Source organism: Doryrhamphus excisus, chromosome 1, assembly GCF_030265055.1.
Source record: "Doryrhamphus excisus isolate RoL2022-K1 chromosome 1, RoL_Dexc_1.0, whole genome shotgun sequence".
Taxonomy (NCBI): Eukaryota; Metazoa; Chordata; class Actinopteri; order Syngnathiformes; family Syngnathidae; genus Doryrhamphus; species Doryrhamphus excisus.
In genome coordinates, this window is record NC_080466.1 from 42995057 (window position 1) to 43018522 (window position 23466).

The following is a 23466-nucleotide window of genomic DNA, read 5'->3' on the forward strand; positions in this document are numbered from 1 at the left end:
AATATTATTATTATTATTATTATTATTATTATTATTATTATTATTGTTATTATTATTACTATTATTATTATTATTATTATTATTATTATTATTATTATTATTATTATTATTATTATTATTATTATTATTATTATTATTATTATTATTATTGCGTGCACTGTGAACATTGGACTCGCATTGTCTAAGTGCTGATCTAAGTTGAATGTGTTTGTTTCCACATTCAACTTGCATTCAGTCTCACACTTCCAGCAAGTTAATATGCTGATTGCCTCGGGAGGATGATGAACCCACTTGACTCCCGACTCAATTGGTTTGCAAGCTGGTCATGTGACCGAATCACAACATCTCTGCAGTTGCCTAGCGCCAGTCAAGCAGGAGTCAACCATGCAGGGAGAATGGAAGTAAGCAGGGCTGGCGTCGCTCATGTCGCTCCCGCTAAATGATTCACGTTTGGTGATGTTTACGAACGAACGCCAGGAATACGAGCGTCTGCTGGACGCTTTTTCATGGCGTGTGAGAAAAGATGAGTTGGGAACATGTGGGGTTAACTTGTCACGATTGCGTGCATTCAGGGTGACAGATGCAAATGAAGGAAACTTTGAAATAGTCTTTGTTCTCCGGGCCATGCTGTTGGCTTCTTGACGAGGTGGGGGGGGGGGGGGGGGATCACAGGCAATTCCAGGCCAAGTCAATCAGTGCTGGAGCAGAGGGAGCGCCGGACTGTTGTTGATCATCTCCCTGGAGAACATGCCTCATCATGCCTTTGGATCATTAACTTGGAGGCTGGATGCAAGTCGGGCTCATGCCTCATCCCTCCGTCCATCCCTCCGTCCTCGTGTGGATGTGGAAAATGTCTCGTTAAAGGCCCCCCCCTCTCTCTCCTGGTGTCTGCTTCATCCCTCAACTGCAAAATATCTTTAATATTACATTTTAAACAATATTTATTGAACATATTATTATTATAAATATATAATTAATAATATAATATATATATAAATAAATTATAAAATAAATTTTAAAAATTAAATAAGTAAAAAATTATATAAATTATATATATATATAATTTATATAATATATATAAATTATAATATATATAATTTATATAATTTATATAATATATATAAATTATAATATATATATATATATAATTTATATATTTTTTTACTTATTTAATTTATATAATATATATAAATTATAATATATATAATTTATATAATATATATAATTTATATAATATATATAAATTATAATGTATATATATAATTTATATAATTTTCTACTAATTTAATTTCTTAAAATTTATTGTATAATTTATTTATATATATATATATATATATTATATTATTAATTATATATTTATAATAATAATATGTTCAATAAATACTAATATACTAATACTAATTACCACCATTAAAAACAAGTTTAAGCACCGAATCTACTGTATCTGTGGCGGTCCAAATGTATTTGTGACGGGCCACAGACAAAAGTGTATGGGAAAGACTGCATTAAAACTTTTAAAAGGTATGGCAGATATTAATATTGGCATCATATACAATATACAAAATAATAATATTGAAGGTAGAACTTTATATGTATATTATATAATAATATAAAATATTTGAAATACCTCTATGATCACACATGTTCCGTTGTTATCAAAGGCAGTTTGCTCGTTTTATTTTCTTCCTAACGGTCACTTAGCTGAAAATAGATTTTATTTTTAGCCAATATTGTAACTTCATTGTCTCGGTGCTGGATTATAAAAGGTTATTTTCGTACAAACATGGCGTCTGTGCGAGGCATTGTCATGGCAAGATGTGTCACCCTTATTGATTAAAATATTTTACAAACACCTGCTAAATCACACGAATGGTATTTCATTCATCCTCTGAGTCGCAATTTCAAAACTATTCTCTTCTATTCAACATCACTAAGGACCGGCATCCTTATTTTTGCCTCAGGAAAGACATGAAGGCAGAGCTTTGGTCACTAGTGTGCAGTCGGAAATGTCAAATGACAGCGTGACCTCCCCCCATCTGCCACGCGGAGAGCCACTGGAGAATAAAGCACTGCATATCAATTACATATTGTGTCACCACACCAGTTAAAGGTTAGGCATCCTCAAAAGTCATACTTATAACATCATTTACAGTCAATAGGCCTAAATTACACCCTCTGGGAGAAGCACATAACCCTTGGGCCACATCTGTTAATGGGTGAATGAATCAGAGATCAGGCTGAATCAGGCTTTATTAGTAGTACATATTCAACATTTACGTATTTATTGATTGTTTTCCCACGACGTTGTTCCAAATGTATCAGTATAAGTGGAGTTCAGCATAGGAACCTATTTTACTCTGCACAAGCCTGCCATCTGCTGGTGTATGCCGGCAATTACTGATTGCAGCCTTCGATTGAGATTCGAGTACAGAAAAATAAACGGATGTCATGTTTTGGGTTCAAAATTTAGAAATTGTCATAAAATATTCAAATATTGGTTAACACAAGTGCTAATATCTCTACCGTTCAAGAGATGTTCTGCTGTGGTCATGGCAAACAATGTTTTTGTTTTTGTTGTTTTACCTTGTAATGAAGCTAGGCGGTCGCTAGAGGGAGACCGTCTACCGTGAGAGCACCGGAAGTGGCTTCTGACTGCCGGATACAGGAAGCTTAGTATGCTAGTAGAAACTTTAGTAATGGATGAGCGGGACGGTAGCAGTGTGGATTTGAGCAACGGCCTCGAAGATGTCTCCATTTCATTTTTTTCACATTCAGCCAAACAGACCTTTCCCCAGTTCAAGGTATTATTCATATATGTTGTAGTTTATCGGTTGACGTGTAATGCAAGAGTTAAACTGAAGCTTGTTTGATTGTTTTGATTAGTAACACATTTTGGTACGTTCATTCGTGTGTAACTCGTCGTGCAATGGTTGGGTGTATCTAAATGTGTCAAAGCAAGTTGTTTAAGCTCATCAATGAAGTATTGATTTTCTTACAATAATACAATTGAAAAATTGTCAAAACTGACATATGCAAGTGTGCAGGAAAACACCTTAAACTTAAATTCCAGTTAGCATATTGTATATATACTAATGTTTCCAAACATTCAGGGTGTGTTCACTTGACTCCAGTCCGTTTGCTGTGCTAGTTTGGTTCTTTAAGTGTGAACGCCATCCAGGACCAAACAGTAGGACTTACCGCATTGCAAGACCCTAACCCAACTCATTTTTCAGTACTCTCCAATCAACGTTGAAGGACCAGGATGTGGTATCGACCCGAGTGAAGTCACACTTCCTGGATGCTCCTGTCTTTCCCACTCGTGCCTCACCCGGAGCTGTTCCTGCCTGCAGACTCACGGAGAAGCCTACTCCAGCGATGGCACGTTGCTGAGTTTGAACGTCCCGGACGCCAACCACAGCGTGCCAGTGTTTGAGTGCAACGCCCTTTGTTCCTGCGGTGACACTTGCACGAACCGCGTGGTGCAGAGAGGCCTGAGACTGACTTTGCAGGTCTGCAGCACCGGCAGGAGGGGGTGGGGAGTGCGCACTCTTCAGCGGATCCCACACGGGACGTTCGTGTGCGAGTACGCAGGGGAAGTCGTCGGTTTCGAGGAGGCCAGACGTAGGCAACTTGCACAGAGACATGAGGAAAATAATTACATCATCGCCGTACGGGAGCATGCGGGCACAGGCTCCGTCACGGAGACGTTTGTGGACCCGACCAGTGTGGGAAACGTCGGTCGCTTTCTGAACCACTCCTGTACGCCCAACCTGTTCATGGTGCCGGTGCGAGTGCACTCTGTGGTACCTAGACTTGCGCTGTTTGCTGGGCGGGACATCGATGCCCAAGAGGAACTCACGTTTGACTACTCAGGCGGCTACAGGAACCAATCAGATGGACAGATGAATGTCGCACAAACTGATGCCGCCGTTCAGGCCAGTAGGACAGTCCAGAGGAAAGTGTGCCACTGCGGTGCCAGCAACTGTAAAAGGTTCCTTCCTTTGGATGAATCGATTTTAAACGCGTATTAAATATTCCCTGTCAAACGGATGAAATGTCATGTTTTGAGCCACTTTGAACATGGCACCCCACGACCCTAGTGAGGATAGTCGACAACATGACTTTCTTTCATTACTTCCTGTTTAGTTGCATCACACCAAGGGAGAAGCAAAACTCCTTGACATTCCCATCTGTATCCTCTTTTGCAGCGTGGCGTGTTCTGTGCTGTCTGTCATGCTGTCCTCACACTTGGGTTACGCTTGACACGCTTGTTACGTACGTGCCGCACGGGAATGGGACATGTGGAATCAGACATCTTTTGTAGTGCATCATGTCCCCGCTGTTAGCCCATATGTTCCCAGACGACAGGGGGCGCTGTAGGGTGTCTACGCCATGGGTACCCATCTCCAACCCGTCTTTCCGAATTGGTGGGGCATTCGTGCCTCATCTTGGATCACCACTTTACCATTTAACGCCATTTTGTGCCTCCACATATCGGTCTTCAACTTTTTTTTTTTTACTGCCTACTCGTCTCAAAGCAGAGTAATAAATTCCATATGACTCCATACGCTCATTTCTGTCATCAGTATTCTCAGCTCCTCATCAGAGGGACCTCAAGAGAGGGGCGACCAATTAAAACGGGCCTGGGGGTATTTTCATTTAGAAACCAGTTTTATTCCCCAGTCAAAGGAGGAGGAGTGCGGGTGTCCCACTTTAGTGTGTTTCTGAAATCAGGCTCTCCTCTCAATGTGGCCCAATTCCCGTCTAGACCTGCTTTCGTATTATTAATATACTAACATCTGGGTTAATTAGAGTAGAGACTGCTTTGAATCCAGAAATGGGACCATTGCCTCAGCCATGCCGGGGCTGCGAGAGATGAGAATGTTTGGGCGGAAAAAAATAATAAATCAAGAAATAATTGTAAAATGCTGCACATAGAAATGACCTTCTGGAACCAACTATTTTAAGAAAGATCATAACCTACGGTAAACCTTTCTAACCTTGTTTTGTTTACGATTCTGTCATCCGCACTGCCCTTTCATATCTGCTATGAGGGGAAAAAAACATTTCCAATGCGTGACTCATATTATTTTTGTGCCTCTGGAATCCCCATGGTAACGGAGTGTGTGTACAGGTGGTGATTGGTCAGGGCTGGTTGTGTCTGACGTGGACAACGGCTGTTCTCAACGACACATTGTTCCCAAGAGCCAGGGCTCCCAGCAAATAGCTCTTTTCCGGGGCGTCACCAAGCAACCGGGCGTTAATCTCATGAGGTGAAGAGCACACGATGGCAAGGATGCATGCACCATGCATGCTATGAAAGCAACCTGGCGGAATTGCAAAGCACGGAGGTTAAATGCCGCCGTTTGTCTGTGTTCAAAATAACTTGAAAAGTTCTGAATGAATTTAGATGATATTTTCAGGAATTGCCGGAAATGTGACATTGAGGAACTCATTACATTTTGGAGGTGAACCGTATTACCTACTGGATCCAGGAATTGTTTAACATTCCGAGATAGGAGCATTTTTGGCATTTGTGTCGGAGCACTTGTTTGGGACATTTAGCTAACCCGAATTGTGCTATCATGCTAGGTGTTAGCATGCTAATGTTAGCATACAGACACATATATAAACACCACTGTCATACTAGGTGTTAGCATGCTACCGTTAGCATTGTTAGCATGCTAATATGAGCATAGTAGCATTTTTGCAATTTTAATTAATATGAACTTAAGCACTTACCGCTGTTGTGGTAGGTGTTAGCATGCTACCGTTAGCATTGTTAGCATGCTAATATGAGCATAGTAGCATTTTTGCAATTTTAATTAATATGAACTTAAGCACTTACCGCTGTTGTGGTAGGTGTTAGCATGCTACCGTTAGCATTGTTAGCATGCTAATATGAGCATAGTCGCATTTTTTGCAATTTTAATAAATATGAACTTAAGCACTTACCGCTGTTGTGGTAGGTGTTAGCATGCTACCGTTAGCATTGTTAGCATGCTAATATGAGCATAGTAGCATTTTTGCAATTTTAATTAATATGAACTTAAGCACTTACCGCTGTTGTGGTAGGTGTTAGCATGCTAACAATAACATGCTGACATAATTATTCTAACATTTTAGTTTATTTTTTATAATTTTTATAATTAGCATGCTGACCCTCTAACAATGCTAACATTTTTTTTTGCATTTTCAGAGGCAAGCCCTTATACAAACACTTAGCATTCTTGAAGTCATACAAGCCCTGTAACATCCCAAATAATATTTATGATGGGGGAAACCATGGCGCTTGGCGAAGGTCTGCGCACTCCTCGTACTTTTTGACTTTTGACTTGGCAATGTCCTGCCAGATGTGCCTTTGACACAAAATGAATCAACTGTGCTTGAGTGGAATGTGCATGTGTCACATTGATGGAGGACGTGACAGACGAGTGCAGAGATTGCATCTGGCAGCGAATGTGTGAAAAGTGACGAGCAGATGTCCCTTGACTTGAAGCCTGGATGTGATTCAAAAAGCAAAATGGACGGCTATCAGCAGGACCTCATCTGGCAACGGTAGTTGAAAGTCAAATGTATTTATTTCATTGTCTCTGTGTCATACATACACATTTTACTGTATTATTTTACTGTACAATTTAGGTTCAGGTAAAAAATGATGATGTACACCCTGGACCGAGTACTAGATATTCGCAGGATTGATGATGGAGAAACTATCCACGTCTACATTTACTGAACGTCTAATCAACAGTGGGAACCCAGCTGTGAACCTTTAATTAGCATCGGAACTGTTCTGACAGTCGAGTCTAATGTGTGGCTTAGCATCAGTGTTTGAGGAAGGGGGCATGCCCAGTGACTGTCAGAGTTAAATCTGGTCTGGGACACCAGCAGGAAGTTCCAGGGCTCGAGATCCCCACCCATGATCAGACCCATTGATGCGGTACATTCCTTTACTTGACCGTAAATACGATACCCAGACTTTATTAAAGTCATCATAATGACTGATGAAAACCGTAACATATAAAGCAAAAACTGACTTCAAAGCATCATGGTTGTGAACATCTGAGGACGGCTTTTGCAGTTTGCAGGATCAAGCCTTACGTTCCGAACCACACATCATCCACCCCGTTGGTGCCCTGAAGCGGTAAAGTGAAAAGTGAAAGTGAGCCCTCCCGTGTGACGGTCCCTGGCGGATTATGAGCAGTGAAAGCAGCTTATAGAACATGCTCCGCAGGTCGGTGACCACTGCTTTGTCTGATGCTGAGATGGAGAACAGGAACCCCCCGCCCCCCCCTCGGATTCTTCTTCCTACAAATCCAACAGCTGGTGCATCGTTCACCATGACGTGTGCGGTCGATTGTGTGACATCATGATTATGCCGTAACCATGGGGATGAAGATCCTGAAGTGGTCTGTGCTAAGGAATATGCAAGCTTCTTTTTACATAATCTATATATGCAGCACTAAATCGAAGTAGTAGTTTCCCCACAACCACCTGGTCTAATTAGAATAACCCAGGTCTAATCAGTCTGTTTCCGATGGGAATATGTACACCATTATTCCAGCATAATTATCTTTTATTTTTAGTGAGGACACTGGCTATGTTAAACCAGGGTGCTGCCATGGTGTACTGCACTCAAGACGGGGGTGTGACCGGTCTCTTGTTAGAGTATCAGCATACACATTGTATCAATAATAATAATTCAGCAACATCACTTACAAAACTAGCTGTTCCCCCAGCACGTGTTGGTCATGTGTTGTTTTTTTTCTTTACATTGGAAATTAAATGTACGGCATTTCAGGCTGAGTACTTATTTAGAACATTTAGCCTACCCAGTACATGCTAGATGTTAGCATGCTAACATTAGCATACTAGCAGTTTTTGCTATAGTCATGGGTATACATTCTGTATATAAACACACCATCATGCTAGGTGTTAGCATGCTAACATTGACATGTTAGCATTGATAGCATGCCAGCATTAGCATAGTAGCAGTTTTTGCTATTGTCATGGGTATACATTCTGTATATAAACACACTATCATGCTAGGTGTTAGCATGCTAACATTAACATGTTAGCATTAATAGCACACTAGCATTAGCTAGGTGTTAGCATGCTAACATTAACATGTTGGCATTGATAGCATGCTAGCATTAGCATAGTAGCAGTTTTTGCTATTGTCATGGGTATACATTCTGTATATAAACACACCATCATGCTAGGTGTTAGCATGCTAACATTAACATGTTGGCATTGATAGCACGCTAGCATTAGCATAGTAGCAGTTTTTGCTATTTTCATGGGTATACATTGCTACATCATGCTAGGTGTTAGCATTGATCATATGCACGCTAGCATTAGCATAGTAGCATATTTTGGCATTTTCATAGGTAACAATGGTCGACAAGCCGGAATTCCCATAGCAATAGTGATTGCCAGGCAAATATTCATTGCCTTGTGTTGGTGAGTTCCATTGTTGAGCAACAAGAATAAGGCCGTGCTACAGGCTGAGAAATGTGTTGCAAACTCTTGTCCCTGTGTAAGTCCTGCGATCAGGTGGAATTAAAGTTAAACCTCTTAAGTTGTGACTCTGCGACCCTGCAGGGCCATGCTATTATTTGCAGTTGCTGCACGCTAATAGGCTGAGAAACAGAGACAAGGTATGAGACTTGTGTTTGCGTGACCTTCTGATACACTTTACAGTGCAGATCCGTGTTAGGAAAGTTCACATTCCAATCAGCTTGTTCTGCCTTCTAGTAGGGTACCTCTCAAACGGCACTGACCCTGAGAAAGCCTCCACTCGATGCTCCTCATCGCCAATCAGAGCAGAGTTTACATCGTAAAAAGTAAAGCACTTGGAGATGGCTGAACCGAGCAACGCTATGCTATTTTAGCTCATGATGACAGATAAGCCATTAATATGGTTGTTTTCTCCCAGCGGCATTATGACTTTAGTGGGCTACTGTCCCAGATCTCAAATACCAGCGAAGTCCACCACACTGTGGAGTAAAGATCTTATGTACAAGATTCCATTTGTATTTCAATCTTAATCACCAATACAGCCAAAAAGGGGGAAAAAAAGACAACATAACATCTCAGATGGCTTAGTTTGCAAACACGGTGAAAACAAAGAACCATCAGAGACGAAGACAAGACCGCCACCAGCCAGTGTGCCCAAACATGGCTGCCTGGGGAAGGCCTGAGAATATTCACGGTGATGAATTTCACAATCTGGGCACCCACACTCATGGTTGCTGTTTTTTTTTCATGCCTGTATTTCTGTTGTGCTTGCAGATGCTGCAGCTTTAAAAACATCGACTTCATATTATTCCCACGTAAATCACAAACACTTGGGGGAGGTCAGTGTGAAAGATATGTGTCCATGTAAGACTAATTCCTAATTCCCCCGAAGACTAGCGGTTTGACGTCCACTTTTATAACCCATTTCCCCTCTCTGTGTTGAGAGATAGCCTGCCTTGTACGCTGTATCCATGACAACTGACTACTCTGTGATCCGTAGTCAACATCACTCGGTGTCAAATGCAGCATAAGGCGGTCACGCTCCATTTTTGACACTTTTGAGCGTTTGTGGGGAAACTGTAGAACTATGAATGAATTGATTTTGAATGCATCATGTGATTTCAGCGTCCACGAGATGTAGTGATTGAAAGGAATGGAGGACAGATGAAAATACAGTAGTCAAAATGTAGACTCGCTAACCCCTGCGCCGCCTCGAAAAATAGATTTTTATCTGTTTTCATAGAAACGTTAGCGAAAGGTCTGTCTGCGCTATTTAAGTTGCACAATGTACATCTGTACTGTATATGGAGGCGTGTGCTCCAGTTACAGCAGTGGGTGCCACACTGGGATTTTAGTGGGTCAGCTGCAAATAAACCAGATCACTCAAACTTCAAGCAGAAGTTACTAAATCCTGCACACGGCGTCTAGCGTCCGTAATGACCTGGTTCATCAGCAAAGCAAAAAAAAAGAAAATTCTTAGGAGCACAGTCAAACGACAATATTGGGAAAACTGTGGGAATAGAAAATAAACAACACAAGCAAAATGTCCTTAATTGGCACCCTTTCAACGGTTGCCATGCACAGCATGACTCCATCTTTGGAAGGCAAAGTGTGCTTCTGTTTTTGACATCATATACAAAAGTGATCTAGGCATCAGACAAAAAGAGCTATTGAACCAAGAGGATCCGCTTCACAAGACAGAACATGAGATCAGCCATATTGTTCTGTTTTTTACGACACGGTAAATCGGATGTAGCATGGTTAGGAAGTTACATCCACGTCGTTACAGTTGCACAATACAACATGTCCAAAAAGGATCAGGAACAAGCAGAGGTGATTTAATCCTACCTCTTCTCCGTGTCTAATACGGATAACTCATTCACACAATCACTATTACAATATTGACACTTAAAATGTTTGTTTTAGTGTCACCATTTTCTAATTCAAGACAAAAGACTAGAGAATATGTAGCAAAAAAATAGAGAATATGAAAAATGTGAAAATACAGATAAAAGAAATATTTTGTAAAAGTAAATATATTTTAAAAAATGTAATTAATGATGAGTATAAGTTGTATTTATGTGATATTTTCGAATAGTGCTGGAATAGTGCTGGAAACGTATTGGAACGGTAAAGTTTTTTTTTCTAAATTGGCACGCCTATGCCAGTGGTGTCCAAAGTGCGGCCTGTGGGCCAGGATCAAAACAGAACTAATGAGAAAAGAGAAAAAATGGGAAAAGCATAAAGACACAATGTAAGGAGAAACAGGTGAAATATTGATATTATTTGTAAAAAAAACAATAGTTTATATATCTTTTTTTTTTTACAAAATACAAAATGAGACAAAAACCATGCAGCCCTCTGTGGAAAAATTTAAAATTAAAAAATAAATTTAAAAATAAAATTTAAAATACACCCCTGGCCAACGCCGATAATTATTGCAAAAAACTGCATTTCCCACAAAGCACCGCTGCGATATAAATACCTCCAAAAGGGGGCGGGTCTTCGGTGACGCGTGGAGGAGTGCAAGCGGATTGTAGCCGAGGACCCGCTCAGCTGTCAGCGAAAACGCCGCTCAGTCTCTGCCTACCTGGACTTCCACCACCATGGACTTAACCCAGGATAGAACGGTTGCAATGATCCGGCGCTGACCCGTTTGGCTTCGCTTTCTTTTGCTGCTTTGCTGCCTTAACTTCGTTTTAGACCAGGTAACCATTTGCTCATCTTTCAGTGGATGATTTACTTTATGTTGGAGATGTCAGCATCCTCGATGGGAAGTAGCCCACGCTCATGTTTCCATTGTTTTTATCTCCGATACACTTGCTTTCGTGTGTGTGTGTGTGTTTGTGTGTCTGTGATTTGTGATTTATACAAAAACGTGGTTGTTTTATGTCTCTAGTTGTTTTAGCTAAAATGTATGGCTAGCATTTTTTTTTTACCGTATTACCTATGTTATGAGCGATGTAGAATTTGTTATTCCAGTCAGTAAATACACACATTTCTTTTCTTGTGTGTTAAAAAACACATTTTAAAATTCATACTACAGCTCACCATACAAAAGTTTGCCTACTACTTAACCTGAACTGATTCCACATCTATATTAATGTTGACTTTCATTCATTTATTCAGCCTGGCAACAACCTGCATCACAAACAAACATTGGGTCACATTAGCATGATGGCCGACACTTCTTCCACGCTCCCTTAGCAAGTGTCGGCGACCAGGGCGAGTTGACCACCTCACCCTGGTCGGCTGGGCGGTCCGGCTATCATTCGTCAGCTCACGGAAAAAGTGATCACATTAGCTATCTAACCAACTTTAATGGTCTCCAATATTGATTGTTGGTCCTTTCCTCGAATGAGCATTAATGTTGGACGCAAAAATGATCAAATCACACTTAGTTTTTATTCCATAGCGTCTGATCATGTCTTGCAAATTGTGTGTTTTAATATAATAATTGGATTTTGATTGTCTACTTCTGGTGCCGATTTGCAGGGGCTGTCAAGCAGGAGGATCCATGTCGGATAAAATGTCCAGTTTCCTCCATATTGGGGACATTTGTTCCCTCTATGCGGAGGGCTCCACCAGTGGATTTATCAGCACTTTAGGGTAAGTCCACATTAAGACTGGTACAAGTCAATCAAAAGTCATATGGTAATGCTGTAATTCCAAAATCTGAAAAGCTGATCAAAAATATCCCTTATGATGTTCTTCGGTAATGTTGTGATTGTGATGAGCACGAGTGCTCCAGATACACCGTGAGAAACACCGTGACCAAACATTGGTGCTGCTGTAATGATTGACAGGAGGCAGCCTACCAACGCATATCCCTTTTTACCCTCTTTTTGAAACAGTTTCATACAACTCTGATTACTCACGGTGGACATATGACCACAAACGTGCATGTATGACTGAGCAGCCAGGACCGCTTCGACTTCTGTGGCCAACTTCGAGCTCTCTGAGCTCTGAGGTCTCACAACATTTCCATCTCACGCCGTTTGCTGGAAGAATGTGCAATACGCTGACATGTCACGTGACATCACACACGGTGAAGCTTCAACCTCCAAGGGACATTTAGAGGTAGTCCACTTGGAGGTTCCTTTGTATAATTAGTTGGTTAGTCCATTAGTTGGTATTCTTAAGGATGAGCGACATGGAGCTTTTAGAGTTGAAGATGGACCTGCTGCAGGGTCATAGAAAATACCTTCATCCCGCACGGATAGGGAAGGGCATCTGCAGTATCCAGGAAGGTCATGAAGTGCATGCAGGACAACACGCAAGCAAAGGTTGATACTCGTGATGACCATATAACAACTTCCACAGTAAAATGGGTAGAGACAAGTTCTTGACTTGAGAATACAATCAATTATAAGTGGGTAGTGTAGTGGTTCACATTACTGCCTCTTGCAGCAGATGCTGGCCTTATTTCTATGTCATTGCCCTATTTACAGTACAGTGGGGACCATTCCAGGGTGCCAAAGTCAGCTTAGATATTTGACCCTATCACCTTTTGGACATACGTACGGTCAAGGTGCTATCGCTCCCTGCTGGCTCTCTGCGAGCTGCCCGCAAAATGCTTTGACGCACGCTGGAGCTCACGCAGCGGAAGTGTGTCCTCCCAGAGATCCTTGTTTTGGCGGTAAATACTAAACCGCATCTTGTTACTGGAGGAGGACAGGAAATCACTAAGCCAGGGGTGTCCAAAGTGCAGCCTTTGGGACATTTGCAACATTTTTCTTATTGGCCTCTACCACACTCTGAAAATATTTATTTAACAAGAAATTATAGAATAAAAAAAATGGAAAAAGTCACTATAGTGAGAGAAAATGTTGTAATCTAATGAGAAAACGTTATTAAGAATAAAAAATATAATTTATGTGGCATATAGTTGAAATATTAAAGATACTTATTTTTATTAAGCCGTAATATTATAAGAAAAACAAAATAATCAACAAAGTTGTAATGTTTTGGAAAATTAGATTGTGGAAAAAGTCACAATGTTACAAGAATAAAGTCAAAATATTATGGGCATAAAGTCAGAATTACAAATAAAAAGTTTAAAAGTTAAAAGTTTGTACATGTCATACAAATTATTTTTTAAATGTATTTTAAAATTATTAGTTTATTACAGAAAATCAACAATGACAATAATAATAATAATATTAAAGCTAACAAAGGTTTGGTAACAGAATAGTATAGATATTGGGATATATTCAAATTGTGTTATTATTATTATTATTGTTATTGTTATTGTTATTGTTATTATTATTATTATTATTATTATTATTATTATTATTATTATTATTATTATTATTATTATTATTATTATTGATAGGTATGGGGATTTAATCAGAAGTGGAAAAAAATGTGTATCGGTCCATTATTGCCCCCCCCCCCCCCCCCCCCCCTTTCTCTTATCGCCATCTCCATTTGTGGCCCAATGTGTAGTGTGGTATTACCCTCTGAAAGCGAGTTCAGCATCTGCGATGGCTCCCCCATCCCGTCTTTTTAAATACCACGGCCTCCATCCTTGTGTGCCACTCACCAAAGGGCACACCGGGCCGCCCTCCTCCTTGCTCTCAGAAAACATGCTTTCCCACTCTGCGCTTGTGTGCGTCAAACGCCATGGCAACAAATGCACGCCCCCTTTGAAGACCGCGTCAATGACAACGCTCATTTGTCAATTCTCGCGTCTGCCACGGTTCTGCTTTGTAATCCCAGCATCTGCTGCAGTAAGCTGTTTTGGTTCATTAGAGTCAAGGAGAGGATGTGACTTAAATAAGGTAATTGTATCATGTGTTGCTTGCACCAGCAAGGTGCTGAATGTGACCCCCCCCCGAGAGATGCTTTAACATCCACTGCTGGCACCTGAGAGTCTGTGATCAAACTGCAGAAGAGGTTATGGAACCTCATAGACAGTAATGTTTAGGGAAGACGCTCATATCATGTTTTTTTTTACTTTATTGCCAAGGTTATAAAGAATTGTGGGAGTTATAAAAATGCACATTGATGAGTGGGCAGCATTCTAACATTATGTTTTAATAGTGCTGATCTTCCGCTTTATAATACAGAGGTGCTCATATTGTATGTTTATATACTCTGGCAGAGTGTGTCATTCTTGGCAAGTTTTCAGAGAACATGAATGATAATGCAAAAATATTATGGATTATGATTGGCATGAAGCACATTCTTAAAAAAATGAACCCAATAACAGCAAAAATGGAAAAGTCAGACATGTTTGGTGTCTTGTATGCGGACATTGTCATGGATTTTCTTTCCGGTGACTCGACCTTGCGGCCCATCTTTCATCAAGTACACCTTTATTGTGCATCGTAAAACAGCCACAACGCTTTCTATCAGACTCCCGAGTGTCAGCCCAAGTTGTGAGTATGTTTTTCCCAAATAATTTTCCTGGCACTTGTGGCTGAAAATGTTGTTAGTCTATCTTAATCCCTCCTCTACCACTTTTTAATTATAGTCTGAAATCTACTGATCTACATTTTCGATCCCTCGGATGTCTTTTTATATCCTTTATTTGTCATACAACTACCTTATCCCACAGAATTGTTACATGCTGTGTAGGTGTGGACGCCAGATACAGACACATGAAGCTATAAAACAGTACAGTCTCTTAGTCACATAAAGTAGAACAAAACCAACAAAGGAGGGAGCGTCTGCCAATGGCACCATTGTTAAAAGCCAAAGAGGGCCAGGCTGGATGGCAGGGACTCAACTGGGTGGACTACGAGAAAAGACATAACAACTAGTAAATATCCAAAAAGTAGAACAACAAACAATCGCTTTTAAGTCGCGAGACAGCCAGTCATGACTTGTATTTGCTTTTAAAGTCATGAACCATTTGATTTCACGTACCATTTCATGTTTCATGTGAGATTTTAGGTCAATTCATTAATTCATGTACCGCTTATAATGTATTTTTAAAAATAGTGTCATGAAATGTTACTCATGATGACTGTTTCCTCAGGCTCGTTGATGACCGCTGTGTGGTTCAACCTGACACAGGCGACCTTAACAACCCCCCCAAGAAATTCAGAGGTGAGTCCCGAAGTCCCGAGCCTTAGTTTACATTAGGAGTAGCTTTGCCTGGGCAGAAGTCCGAGTTCTATTGGTTGCTCTTGCTTGGAGCGTGTCGCTGCAGGGGTTTGGATGGGAGCTCTATGCTCCACCCACTTATTTTGGATTTAATTATTATGTATTAATAGGGGTGTCACAGCGTGAATTCTACATTTGATCAAAGTTACTTAAGATTTGCCAGATCGTCAAGTTTAATTGGGACCTCCTGGTATGGAACCCTCAGTAGGGGTTCACGATAATTATCGGATCAATATGAGGGAATTGAGAGGCAGAAAGTTATCAGTATTGGTGTGAAAAAAGGTATTGTGTATTTGTAGTAAACATTCCATATAACTGCATTGTTTTGTGTAAACAATCATTGGTTTGTATATAGTTTGTCATTTGTGTTGTTTTTTAAAAGTACAGTAAAGTCTCGTTATATTGATATTGTCGGGAGTCGGAAAAAATATCGATATAACCGGACTGTCGATATATCCGATCCTGCGCCGAACTGCATTAAAAGTGGGCAATAATGCTCGAGCAGCTTAAATCAATCTTTGCTTAAGGATTTCAATACCAAACAAAAAAGAACACGGCGAACGGCTGCTTCCAGTCAACTTTATTTTTCACACTTCCACCACCAGAGCACAGCACACACCGATTCCCGCACTTCCTGGTTCACAGGTCATGCTCAACCCGCCCCACATAGCTGGCCAAACACATGCCTGCAAAAGAAGAACCAACTGACATAGCATACACACCTATTCCAACGAAGACACAAGCGTACAAAAACATGTATTTAATTGTGTTGTATTTAGATATCTATAAATAGTATAGTATATATAAATATAAATAGTATATATAATATATAATAGTGTATACTATTATACTATATATATAATAGTATAAATATAAATATATATAAATAGTATGAAAATAGTATCGTAATAAGCAGTAATTCGTTATAACTGATATCGATATAACGAGACTTTACTGTAATATTAAGCTATGGTTTGGTCTTGTTGTTGTGAACTAATTATTGGGTATTGTGTGATGTTGTGATGATCAAATAAACCAGGAAGATTTCATCCTTCTGGTCACTGGCGTGTTGTTAACTGTGTTTTACACAGAACCTCTCAAAGGAAATGCAATGTCAGCTCCATTCAAGGTCTTCGGTGTCTATTAACTGTGTGTCATAGCAAAATATCAACACTTTGCAAAGTAGCGCTAGCATTGGGTTATTTATATATACTCTGTAGTGCGGTAAAGCACTTTGACGCAGCGTCTAATTTGAATAAAGTTAAGCTTTTCTTGTCCTCTCTCCCTAGACTGCCTTTTCAAACTCTGTCCCATGAACAGATACTCTGCACAAAAGCAGTTCTGGAAGGCGGCAAAACCTGGAGGCAACAGCACTACTGACACTGTCCTCCTCAACAAACTCCATGTAAGGTCCTTGTAAATACATGTAATGTAAATGTAAACGTAAATACAATATAGATTAGAACTGCACAATCACATGCGGTCCAATACAAGAGATGCATCGTTGGTAAAACCGTACTCGGTGCTTCTTTCAATTTTAAAACAAAGTTCTTTCATGCATGTATCAGAGAGTGAAGTATACCAAAGTACTTTCACACAGCTACACCGACTGGGGTACACATACTCCAGTAGACATGCTTTCGGAGATAAATGGACTCGTTGGAGGCAGAATTTTTGATCCAGGTCTTGTGTTGGATCTCCTTAGACAGCAGAATTTGTCGGTAAGACTTTGTGATTGTGGCTGCTGTTCATCTCGCCCTTTGTTGTAGCATGCTGCCGACTTGGAGAAGAAGCAGAATGAGTCCGAGAACCGCAAGTTGCTTGGATCAGTCATCCAGTATGGGAATGTCATTCAGGTGTGTGCGAGATATGGTCCATCATCAAACACTAGACTGCGAATGGTTATGGTTTAAATGATTGGTTTAAACATGCATACAGTTTACATTGAAATGCTTCATGTTAGAATTCACATTTCCCATGACTGAAAAGGAGTAGGAAGAAGCAGTGCTTGTGTAATCCTACCTCCTCACATCAATTGCTAATATATTTGTTCACCACCTATATTCAACATGCTTTAATTCTCTATTCACATTATTCTTTAGTGCAATAAAATCTGTTTTTTTTGTCCAAATATATAACATTCTACCATTTCCAAATCCACTTGTTTGTGGTCTGGATTCCACTTCCAGACTACCTGCTCTTTCATCTTTGAGTGTCATTTCATGTGGATACATGGGTTCCTCATTCTAGTTGCTGCAGAGGTCTTGGGGAAGCATCCTCCAAAAGAAGATACTTGCACAATTAAGAGAATAAATAGATGCCATGCACTTATGGAGATGCATATTTTCAGTGAAGAACCCCCCCCACACACACACATTTCCTTTCATGGTCAAACAAGTCTTTGTTTACAGTAGGGCCTGACCAGTATTCATTCCCTGAGCCTGATACTGATTCTGATATTCCGGAGTAAAAAAAAAATGTAAATAATCAATATCATCATCGTCAGTTGGGTCCCGTGTGCCATTTATGGTCACCATCTGTTCTGTAACTTGTAACGTTTCTTTCCCCAAAGTTGCTGCACCTGAAAAGCAACAAGTACCTGACGGTGAACAAGCGTCTGCCTGCGCTGCTGGAGAAGAATGCCATGAGGGTGACTCTGGACTCTGCGGGAAATGAGGGATCCTGGTTCTACATCCAGCCTTTCTACAAATTGCGCTCCCTGGGAGACAGCGTGGGTAGAATTCCCACTTAGCTGAGATTTGCACTTTACTTTTTTCCGTGAAATATGCTTGAATATCCAAAGACGAGGAAAAGCTGACACGTCGAGTTATGTTGTTTATTTACCTGATGTAGTCTTAGATTTTGACCCACACTAATATTGAGCAAGAATGGGAAATATGATACCAAGATGAGCGTTAAGATGATAAAAGCATTTTCTGTGGGTACTGTGGATACTATATCAGGGTCCTTAATGAAAAGGTGTGAAGGAGCTGGAAGTACCAACAGGACAGTGAAGAAATGGTTCAAGGACAACCGTGTCAATGTCCTCCTGAGATGAATCCGATGGGACTTTGTGGCAAGAGTTGTGGATCGGAGTGATGGTTAGGAAACCAGCCATTCGGAACCAGCCTTTATTTTAAAGACCAAATTGTCAATAGCGGTCTTTAGTACAAATATACAGCTATTATTGCGTCATCTATTCTCACTAATTCAAAGCACACAAATGAGCGGTTGTATTTAGAGTTTTTCTCCAAAGTTTCAAAATGAGTATCACCCATTTTTTCTTCCATGTTCCTCCAGGTGGTGATTGGAGATAAAGTTGTCCTTAACCCCGTAAATGCTGGACAGCCCCTCCATGCCAGCAGCCACCAGCTGGTTGACAACCCAGGATGCAACGAGGTGCGATTGTCTGATGATTTTAAATATCAATTACCATTTCTAGTCCTCATACATTGACTATAAACACAATGTATCAACATAATCCGTTAATTGCACCAAACAGATATGTGTAATTCTATATTGTTTTCTGTTTTTTGGTGATGATGATTCTGCATCTCGTCACTGATCCAGGTTAATTCTGTAAATTGCAACACAAGCTGGAAAGTGGTTCTGTTCATGAAATGGAGCGACAACAAGGAAACCATCCTGAAGGGGGTGGGTATATTCCCTTTACTTCATTTAAGTGACATCCGTATGTAAACAAAAGCAACTTTCTCACTGGTCGTGTTTGCAATGCGCAGGGCGATGTGGTCCGGTTGTTCCATGCAGAGCAGGAGAAATTTCTCACATGTGACGACCACAGGAAGAAGCAATATGTTTTCCTCCGAACAACGGGGCGCCAGTCCGCCACCTCTGCTACCAGCAGCAAGGCACTATGGGAAGTAGAGGTGAGTGTCTTGCTGTGTAAAATGTATTATGTTCTACTGTGCATGTGAGATGAAAATTACTCATCCACGTTTTATTGGCTGTTTCCCTCGCCAGGTGGTTCACCACGACCCATGTCGGGGAGGAGCAGGTTATTGGAACAGCCTGTTCAGGTTTAAACATTTGGCAACTGGTTGCTATTTGGCCGCAGAGGTGGGTGAGGTGTGTGCCTTTTTATACATTGTCCTAATTGGTTGTGTATTTATGATGATCGAATCAACATACGATTGGGACTAAATCCCTTGCTCATGGGTCTTAACTACTCCATGGGTGTCGTGTTTGACAGGTGAATCCTGACTTTGAAGAGGAGAGTGTCGAGCAGCGGTCAGCAGTAAGTCAGCCCCACCGCTTGGCGACATCATGCTGGTTTCCACTATTGATCACTGAACTGTCTTCCATGACCTTCTCGTCTCGTCTAGGTGGTGGACTTCACACCCTTTAATTTCCAGGTACTATACATTATTCAATTCAAGTTCACAAAATGCCCCTCAAGAGGATGGACACCGATTATAATGCAAATAATAGTAACATGATATTATATTATGTAATGCTAATAATTATTATTTAATTTAATTTGTTAAATGTTACATAATACAGTATCTGAAGACAGAAAACTAAGGCAATTTATGTTAAAATAAAATGATCTATTTCAAAGACAAAAATTATGCAATAAGTTTAAAAAAAGGCTCAATTATTAAGACTTGATTTAGAAGCGCAGTCCCTTCTTCGACCACTGGGTGGCACCATACCCCTCAGAGTTGATTTGTTGCCTATTAGACGCCACTGTGCAGACCTGTATAAATGTTTACTACCCTCAACAGGTGTTTATGATCACGTGTAATCATTGTTATAAGCAATAACTATTACAAAAAGTCATTTCTCACAAGTCGCCACCTTGAGGTCATCTGGTTGCTGGTGTACTTCTCTCACGTTGAACGTTTTCTTCACTCAGCTGGATGCAGACAATGAAGCTTTACGTGGTCGTCTGCGGGCCCCTCAGGAGAAAATCATGTACACCCTTGTGCCAGTCCCGGACGGCATGGATATCTCCTCCATCTTTGAACTCGACCCCACCACTCTGAGAGGCGGGGACTCCATGGTGCCCAGGTACGAATGAAAAACAACTTCAAAATCATGATGGTGTATAGAACACATCCTGAGACACACACCGCTGACCCTACATGGATTGTAGCTGGATGGGTTGGAATAGTCGGACTAGCAAAGTGACAAGTCGAAAGTATTTATTACAACTGTGAAAGCCTCCAAGCATGAAACTGCAATATTGCGCCCCAATTGACAACATTATTGCCTATTTCACATGATTTAGTGTGGGAAAGTTTCTGCGCATCTTCATAAAGGAAACATGAGCAGGGACAGTAAAGGAAAACTCTTAAAATTCCTAATCATAACGACATTTCATCACATTTCATTGAGTCACATGGAATCACATGGACATGCAGGACATGTGCTTGTATCGGGTCGGTGACATCCACATACTTTCTGTACACTTTGTGTACCAAAATGTCTCCTTTGTAGGAGGCCAAAGAAAACAATGCAATGGTCCGTGTATCCATGTCCCTGCACACAAATTAAAAAGCGCCCATTATGTCACGTCGTCAAGTGTGCGCCTGCAGGCTGCACACCACCAACCGGTCATAGCTCCCATACTTGAAATAACCCTGCTCCTCAAACTTTAGCTAATTAACGCGACACTAGCCATCTGTTTAGTCCAGGGGTGGGCAAACTACGGCCCGGGGGCCACATCCGGCCCGCCAAGTGTTTGAATACGGCCCGCCCAATCTTTCCAAAGTATTTCATTTAAACTCAACATACAACCTGGCATCATGGCCTGAGACAACCTTTTGATGGTTTTATCAATTTCGTTGTTTGACATGGTCTGTTGTTTACAAAGTGCTCCTGAAAAAAGGGACACAAGCACATAATAATAATAATAATAATAATTATTATTATTATTATTAGATTATTAGATTATTATAATTATTATTAGAACTATTATGATTATTATAATTATTATATTAATGCTAATTATTATATTAATTATATATAATAGTATTGTTATATTTGCATATTTTACATAATAATAATAATAATTATTTTAATTTTATTGTAATTATTATAATATTATTTTTAAAATATTTAAATATAGATATAAAATAATAAATAATAATAGCAGATTGCATGACAATTTTACAGATACAATAATACCAGGTGGACTGTTACGTGTAAAATATATAGTCTGCCCCCCCCCGGAAATTTTGTCATATCAATGCACCCCACGAGTCAAAAAGTTTGCCCACCCCTGGTTTAGACGGTGCGTCATGGATACCCGTGCAGACGAGGAGTAGCTGCATGTGAACACGCCGGCTATGAGTAGGAGGAGAGACGATGCTGTAGGGGTCCTAACTGGATCATCTGCATTCACGCCTCGCACGTGTCTGAGTGTGTCGCTCTTGGCGTTGTTTCTCTGATAACTCACTCTTACGATGTCACATCGTTGCACTTGTTATTGTGAATATTTGTTTTGTTTTTAACAAATATTTCATCTTAAGTCTTCTGTTATTACAGTATAAATTCCATGCAAATGCTTTATAGATGGTACAGTGCCAGCTAGTGTACCCCACCTGGGGGTACACGTACACCACCTTGGGAAGTTTAACACATCTCATTGTTTCCCTTCCAGGAGCTCCTACGTACGCCTGAAGCACTTGTGCACCAACACATGGGTCCACAGCACCAACAACCCCATCGACAAAGAGGAGGAGAAGCCTGTTATGTTAAGAGTGAGTTAAATACTCGGTTGGCCATTTCATGCGTCAATGGGACCTTTTCATCATATACAGTATGCATCCCATGAAATCTCTTCAGATTGGGACCTCGGCAGTGAAAGAAGACAAGGAGGCCTTCGCCATCGTACCAGTACCACCAGCAGAGGTGCGGGATCTGGACTTTGCAAATGATGCTAGTAAAGTTCTGGCATCAATTGCAGGCAAACTGGAAAAGGGAACCATAACGCAGAATGAAAGAAGGTATGCTGTAATAGTAGTACTACATTACTAAGGTTCTGTTTGTTTTATTTGATTATTCACATTCATGCATTCACTTCAGGTTTGTCACCAAGCTTCTGGAAGATCTCGTCTTCTTTGTGGTGGACATCCCCAACAGCGGACAGGATGTATTGGAGATCATGGTAAACAAACCCAACAGAGAAAGACAAAAACTCATGAGAGAGCAGAATATCCTCAAGCAGGTTTGTTTGAAGCCCAACACGTTTTGGTTTTAAATGTTCCTCTTAACAGTTTGGTCCGAAAGTTAGTCACTGTCATTTGCAGATCTTCAAACTTCTCCAAGCACCCTTCACAGACAGCGGTGACGGTCCCATGCTGCGCCTGGAGGAGCTGGGCGACCAGCGCCACGCTCCTTTTCGATACATTTGCAGGCTTTGTTACCGAGTGTTACGCCACTCTCAGCAGGACTACAGGAAGAACCAGGTGGGCGGGCGCAGCAGCTTCACTCCGACTCCTTTGCTCCCGTGTTGATGATGCTCTATTGTCGTCTTTTCACAGGAATATATTGCCAAGCAGTTTCGCTTCATGCAGAAACAGATCGGCTATGATGTCCTTGCGGAAGACACAATAACCGCTCTGCTCCACAACAACAGGAAGTTGTTGGAGAAACATATCACGGCTGCAGAGATAGACACATTTGTTACTCTAGTGAGGAAGAACCGGGAGCCAAGGTGAGCCATGAAATGGCAGCGTGGTCCTGTTGGACAGACTACGTACATTACAGTATATTATTGCTATTATTTAGAGCAGTGGTTCCCAAACATGTCATAGTCCTGAACGCCTTCAGACAAGCTGGCAAAATCTGCTCAGCTGTAGTTTTCTG

At 40.7% G+C, this 23466-nt stretch overlaps 2 protein-coding genes across 6 annotated transcripts in view; both read left to right on the top strand.

The window, feature by feature from the left end:
• The window catches only part of itpr1b (inositol 1,4,5-trisphosphate receptor, type 1b), a 124681-nt gene that overhangs the window by 41598 nt on the left and 59617 nt on the right, over positions 1-23466 (top strand). For 3 of the 5 annotated variants that reach the window (XM_058051928.1, XM_058052012.1, XM_058052107.1), the window contains exons 7-23: positions 12016-12129; positions 15506-15576; positions 16923-17038; positions 17403-17489; positions 18206-18364; positions 18934-19032; positions 19204-19287; positions 19374-19520; positions 19615-19719; positions 19844-19888; positions 19977-20006; positions 20510-20664; positions 22259-22358; positions 22444-22604; positions 22684-22825; positions 22908-23066; positions 23142-23314. In XM_058051928.1, coding sequence (XP_057907911.1) covers positions 12038-12129; positions 15506-15576; positions 16923-17038; positions 17403-17489; positions 18206-18364; positions 18934-19032; positions 19204-19287; positions 19374-19520; positions 19615-19719; positions 19844-19888; positions 19977-20006; positions 20510-20664; positions 22259-22358; positions 22444-22604; positions 22684-22825; positions 22908-23066; positions 23142-23314 — 1925 coding nt within the window. In that variant the 5' untranslated portion in view covers positions 12016-12037. Of the gene's footprint in view, positions 1-10881; positions 11229-12015; positions 12130-15505; positions 15577-16922; positions 17039-17402; positions 17490-18205; positions 18365-18933; positions 19033-19203; positions 19288-19373; positions 19521-19614; positions 19720-19843; positions 19889-19976; positions 20007-20509; positions 20665-22258; positions 22359-22443; positions 22605-22683; positions 22826-22907; positions 23067-23141; positions 23315-23466 lie in introns of those variants that run through there. The other 2 variants (XM_058051852.1, XM_058052183.1) reach the window with 2 other exon arrangements.
• setmar (SET domain and mariner transposase fusion gene) lies at positions 2665-4568 on the top strand. The gene is made up of 2 exons (XM_058056303.1): positions 2665-2801; positions 3234-4568. The coding sequence occupies exons 1-2, from the start codon at positions 2676-2678 to the stop codon at positions 4029-4031; spliced, it is 924 nt and encodes a 307-aa protein (XP_057912286.1). The 5' UTR covers positions 2665-2675; the 3' UTR covers positions 4032-4568.